This window comes from Balaenoptera acutorostrata, chromosome X (genome assembly GCF_949987535.1).
Source record: "Balaenoptera acutorostrata chromosome X, mBalAcu1.1, whole genome shotgun sequence".
Taxonomy (NCBI): domain Eukaryota; kingdom Metazoa; phylum Chordata; class Mammalia; order Artiodactyla; family Balaenopteridae; genus Balaenoptera; species Balaenoptera acutorostrata.
Window position 1 is genome coordinate 89848505 of NC_080085.1, and position 6000 is coordinate 89854504.

A 6000-nucleotide genomic window follows, 5' to 3' on the forward strand; every position below is an offset into this window, starting at 1 on the left:
TGGAGAAGTCGGGTACCCTGCCTGTGATCAGCTGTCACAACTGGGGATAAAGGGCATCTCAGAGGGATGCTGAGCGAGGACCTGAGAGGCGCCAGGTAAAGCACCTGCATTCAGGAAGCCTCCCCCGACCTGCTCTGTCGGTAACTCCTCCTTCTCCAACCACCCCGCCCCCCCCACAGTCCTCAGCTGTACGGTCCTTCTGGGATGGGGGTGACGGGCGGGGTGCAGGCGGAGACCGAGCTCCGGTGACGTGGCGCTCACGTGACTGGCCGGGCACCCTGCAATCGGGTCCCGGCGCCGTCCGCTCGCGTTGCCCGCGCGGAACCAGCTCCCGGAGCTGCCCAGGCGGCGGGCGAGGGGCGAGCGGGCTTAGGCGAGCCAGAGGAGGCGCAGGCCCGGCCCGGGCGCTGCAGGTCAGTGTGAAGGTGGGCGCAGCTGGCGGCCCGGGTTGGGGTGGAAGCGGGTGGGACTAGGATCCGGGAGCAGCGAGGAGAGGGGAAGGGATCCCGAGATGGGTGAGGAGGGGCACGGGGCGCGGCGTGGGCAGGTGGGGAGGGAGGACCCTGCAACTGGCCCCGCCGCCTCCTCGACGCCCCTCCTCTGCGCCCTCCATCCATTTTCTAGCCTGAAATGGGGTCGGGGGGACGGGGAGGGAGCAGTGCGACCGTGAAACGTAGACAAATTCTGCAAATAACCCCCCTCTCACACTCTGAGCCTATGAGGAAATATTGACCTCAGTGTAAAGGGGTGGGGGCGGGGCGGGTTGCCTGCCGGGGAGGGGTCCCAGCGACCCAAACAGTTTGTAAAGCATCCTGGTCTGGTCCTGAGGCCTGACAAAAAGATATGGCGACTGAGGTGCGGGGTCAGGGGAGGTCAGGGGGAACCGTTGGATGAGGAGGGCCCGGATTCAGGAAAGGAACCTCAATCCACTGACCGTGCAGCCCCTCTCTGTCTCCTGTCTGCAGGTCTGCGTGTCTGTTCTCAGCACTCTGCAAGGCTAGAAAAGGAGGAACCTGTCCAGAAACCCTGCAGGTCAGTGAAAGGAGGGAGAAGCACTGGACAGGCACGGGGCTGGGGGCCGGGTGTGGAGGGCACAGCTTGGGCAGAATTTGAGGGCCCCACTGCCCATCCCCCCACCATATGTAATATACACACTTCCTGCCACGCTGAAGGATGGTACAAGGTGGCAGGGCCTGCCAGGGAAATGGTTGGCTCTCAGTGCAGGAGGAATGGTGGGGTAAAGGGTGGCCAGAAGGCACACTAGGCTGGGCCAGGTCAGGGGAACGCTGACAAGGGTGAGATGCCAGTACTATCCGGACCTGCATTCCACCCCCTCAGTCTCCCTTGTTTCCTCTTGTCTCTCTCCCCCCACCCCACCCCATCCCATCCCATCCCCCAGGACAGGAAAACGAGGGGACATCTCAACATGGAAAAACTCTGCAATGGAAATGAAGGAAAGCTGGAAGGCAAGGGAAAGCCAGAAGATGAAGTAGAGCCTGAAAATGAAGGAAAGTCAGATGAGGAAGAAAAGCCAGAAGTGGAGGGGAAGACAGAACACGAGGGAGAGCTCCAGAATGAGGGACAGCCAGAAGATGAGGGACAACCAGAAGATGAGGGGAAGCGAGAAAAGCAGGGCAAGTCTGAAGCTGAGGGAAAACCACACGGTGAGGGCAAGCTGGAATCCCAGGCAAAGCCAGAGAGTCAGCTGTGGGCTGCTGAAAAGCGCCCCGCTGAAGACTATGTGCCCCGGAAAGCAAAAAGAAAAACGGACAGGGGGACGGACGATTCCCCCAAGGACTATCAGGACAACTTACAGGAAAGGCATCTGGGCAGTGAGGAGATGATGAGAGAATGTGCAGATATGTCAAGGGCTCAGGAAGAGCTAAGGAAAAGACAGAAAATGGGTGGTTTTCATTGGATGCAAACAGATGTACAGGATCCATTCACCCAAAGGGGCCAACGGGGTGTCAGGGGAATGAGGGACGGAGGTAGGGGCCAGAGGGGCTTACATGATATCCCATATCTTTAATGCCTTTGACCTTCAATTCTGACTCCTCTGATGAGAATATCGCTGACCCTGCTTTCCCTGGCAGGCATTTGCCAGGCTATGTGCTTTAACCTTAAGCTGATACTTTGCTTTAGGTGTCACTCTCATTACCAGCAGCCTTTTGATCCAACTACAGTGCTCTCTGTGTTTCAGTAGGGGATTTTCACCCACGTGCATGGAAGAGATGTTCATGGTACACTGTAAAATAACATTAAAGAAAAAACAGTTTTCAGAATGGAATATATAGCATCAAACCATTTTTGTAAAAGTATAAATGTTTGTGTAATGCATCTGTGCACAGAGAAAACTAAAAATTAAGTGATGTTTTTTTCTTGAATGGTAGCCAAAAATAGGTCTCACCTGCACTCAAAAATAAGTCCAGTCACCTGATGGTACCTCCACGCCATTCCTCTGCAGATGTGCCCATCCCCATGTCTTCTCCTAGTTGTAACCATGTCAATGGGCACTGCTATCCCTTCTCTGAGGCCTTTACCGTCCTATGGCTCCCACCATGTGTGATTCTTTATCTTTCTTTTCTTTGCTCACTCATCTCCACTTTTTCCTAAATGATATGCATTATGTTAGTCATTAAAAAACAACTAAGGGACTTCCCTGGTGGCACAGTGGTTAAGAATCCACCTGCCAATGCAGGGGACACAGGTTCGATCCCTGGTCCGGGAAGATCCCACATGCCGCGGAGCAACAAAGCCCATGTGCCACAACTCCTGAGCCTGTGCTCTAGAACCTGCGAGCCACAACTACTGAAGCCCGCGTGTCTAGAGCCCATGCTCCACAACAAGAGAAGCCACTGCAATGAGAAGCCTACACGCCACAAAGAAGAGTAGCCCCTGCTCGCTGCAACTAGAGAAAGCCTGCGTGCAGCAACGAAGACCCAACGGAGCCAAAAATAAATAAATAAATTTACTGGGAAAAAAAAAAAAAACTAAGACCAGAAAACAATACATGATAAGTGATTGGACTGTTCAGTGAGTTTATGAGAGCAATGAAGACACAATATTCCTGTTGTTAGAATGTACAATAATAGGTAAAACTCATATTAACTCTGGTACCCAGAGCTAGAGGAATCAACTTGGCAGTTATAACAGACACACTGTTGTAAGGGTCAGTGTTGTCATCTGTAAAATGGGGATAATATTTGCCTCATGGGACTGCCAAGTGGATCAAATGAGGTACTGAGTATATGAGATGTGTTGTGACCTAGCCCCCACCAGATACCTGGCGGAGGAACGGCTCCTATACCACTCTCATGCAGTAGCAGGTACGTGGATGGAATCAGACTCTTAGAGGAGAACTGAGGGAGGTCTCACTTGTGCCCAGGAACAAGTTCAGGCAGCTGAGAGATAGGTGCCACCCTCTCCGGGATACTGCCATGTCTGCTGGGCACTGTGCCTCTTCTCCTGGGTCCTGTACTCATTACTGATACTGTGTAATGAGCTGGAGGGTGTAAGGTGCCAAAGCCATATCAATTTCTCTGGAGTCAGTGCCCACCTACCCTTGACCTCTATAGAAGTGTGGATAAAGCCCTCTCTTCACTTTAGAGTTACGGTTACCCTGTTACCTGTGAGTATCCCCCTAGTGCTACTTGAGACTAATACCTTTCAGACTCTTTTTAAGCAAAATGATCATTTACGTGTATTTTGTTGGTTTGCGTGTTTTTGCATACATAAGCATCCTTCTTACCAAATTCAGATGTTGCAGGTTAGACCAGGGGGGAAATATCTGCATGGTAGAAACTGTGCTATTCTCACAGGTTAATATCTCACCTGCAGTCTCTCTTTCCTAGGTTGAATTCTCTCCCAGGAAACTCTTCTCAGGCCCTGCATTAGCAGTTCAGCAGCCCCATCAACATATTTGATTTTTAGATCCTTAATAGTGAATATGTGGTGCATACACCAGCTGCATCAGCATAACCTGTGAGCTAATTAGAAATGCAGAGTCCCAGGCCCTACTCAGACCTACTGAGTTGGAATCTTTATTTTAACAAGATCCCCAGATGATTCCTATGCACATAGAAGTTTGAGAAGCACCGGCTTAGAGGGAGACTCTTTTTAGGCTCCCCACTCCCACCTTCACATGAAGGATGTGCCTGAAAGGATAAATATATGCCCCATATAAGATACACATCATAGATAATTAAACAGACCCATGTTTGTCAATCTGCAGTTACCTCTCCCCCCATGCATTAGTAGGTCTTGAAATTAATTCACTGGGTCAGGACTTGTAATTTTTTAATGAACTAGAATAAAGTTGATTAGAGTCAAATATAAAATATCAAATTGAAGGTAGTTAGGGTGAATATTGTTTTGTGAAATTTATGTTTCAGTTATGTATGTATGTATGTATGTATGTGCATCATGAGTTGTGATGAAAAGTATATTTCTGACTGTGGACTGTGGTTTTTAAAAAATTGAGAAACTTGGCACTGGACTCTTTGCATTGCAAAGAATATCCAGTCCATTTCGTACTTGTATCCCTAGTGCCCAGCACAGTACCTGACAAATAGTAGGTACTTATTAAAAGTGTAAATAATAATGACTAATTTAGGAACTCAAATTTTTCTCCAAGTTTAGCCTCTGTCTACACAAATAACCTTGGAAAAATAACTTCAGTTGTCGAACAGGGGTTACTTACAATTCCAAAATGATCCACAAGCCTTGGGCTTCACAGGCTGGATAGGAACTACTGCAATTCACAGCTAGAACTGTCATTAGTAAAAGAAATATACACTCAGCAGCACCAAGGAGAGCTCCTGGGCTGGAGAAAGTGGAATTTCTTAAGCCCAGGAAGACAGGTTCTGCAAAGTGAACCTTCCACAGCTGTGGAATCTGTGCTGTAAAAGGGCCCAGTGAAGGGATCTGTGTTGCCACAGGAGCATAGCCTCACAAAAGAACAGAAGCATGCCTGCCAGGGTGGGAGGCCAGGGGTGAGGGGCTGCCCTGGAGGGATAGCAGCTGAGCTACCAGCAGATGGTCTTTCTCCACTTAGCCTGGGGGAATCAAGGCCTCGGGTTTTAGAGACAACATATATCATGTTGGTTTTGTGCTTGAACTCCCTATGATTTCCAGTTCTGCGTGGTGCCCAGAGCAAGAAAAAGATCTACAGTAGGTCCAGGCTGTAGGGCAAGTTTCTCTGACACTTTAGCTTCATGACTCTGCAGACCTGATTGTATTGTATTCCTGCTAGACAGAGTCTATGAAGCCTTAGAAAGCCCCAGTAGTAGAATTACAATACACACCCTAATGTTTTAGAGAAAACAACATGCCCTCTTCTGTTGGCAACTAGTCTCCATTTGAAAACTGCTTGTAGCTTGCTACCAGTCCTTGGTAAAGACTTAACATCTGATCATGAGGTTTTAATTTTCTGCACAAATGAGACATCCACTATGAACTTGTTTCTATATACTCTTTTGAATAATAAAGTCTGGTGTGAGCACCAGCTTTCTACCATTAATTGCAAATGGATTTAAAAGACTGGGCCTGAGTAAGTAAAGAAGGCACAAGTAAATTACAGACCTACTCCTGTTATTTCATTGTCTGTCTCTCAAAACATATATTGTCTCATGGGGAGTTCCCCAAGACCAGTCAGAAAAAGAGGGATACAACAGTGGTCCAGTTCATGGATGTATTTTCTTGGTATGTTGACAGTAGGTGCAAATGGGTGTCTGCTGCACTATAGCCCCACTCAGGAATGACTCAGAAAATAGTGGGAAAGAGAAATGATACCAGTGGGTAGAATTTTTGTGTGAAGACATCATGGCGGTAGGTATGGATCTACTCTGGTTCATGTGCAATGATTAAAAGATTGGTCAGGGACTTGGAGAGAATTAAATTGGAAATTAATGATGAGGAAGTCTGAGGAATAGGTTTGTAGATGGCCACTCATAAAGGGCACAGATGGTACAGATATTTATGTCTCAAGATATAATCATTTAC

General features: G+C 48.5%; 1 protein-coding gene across 1 annotated transcript; it reads left to right on the forward strand.

Moving 5' to 3' along the window:
* The first annotated feature begins 287 nt into the window (after positions 1 to 287).
* TCEAL6 (transcription elongation factor A like 6) lies at positions 288 to 2337 on the forward strand. Its single transcript, XM_028167108.2, has 3 exons — positions 288 to 413; positions 966 to 1032; positions 1400 to 2337. The coding sequence occupies exon 3, from the start codon at positions 1427 to 1429 to the stop codon at positions 2027 to 2029; it is 603 nt and encodes a 200-aa protein (XP_028022909.2). The 5' UTR covers positions 288 to 413; positions 966 to 1032; positions 1400 to 1426; the 3' UTR covers positions 2030 to 2337.
* Positions 2338 to 6000: the final 3663 nt, after the last annotated feature.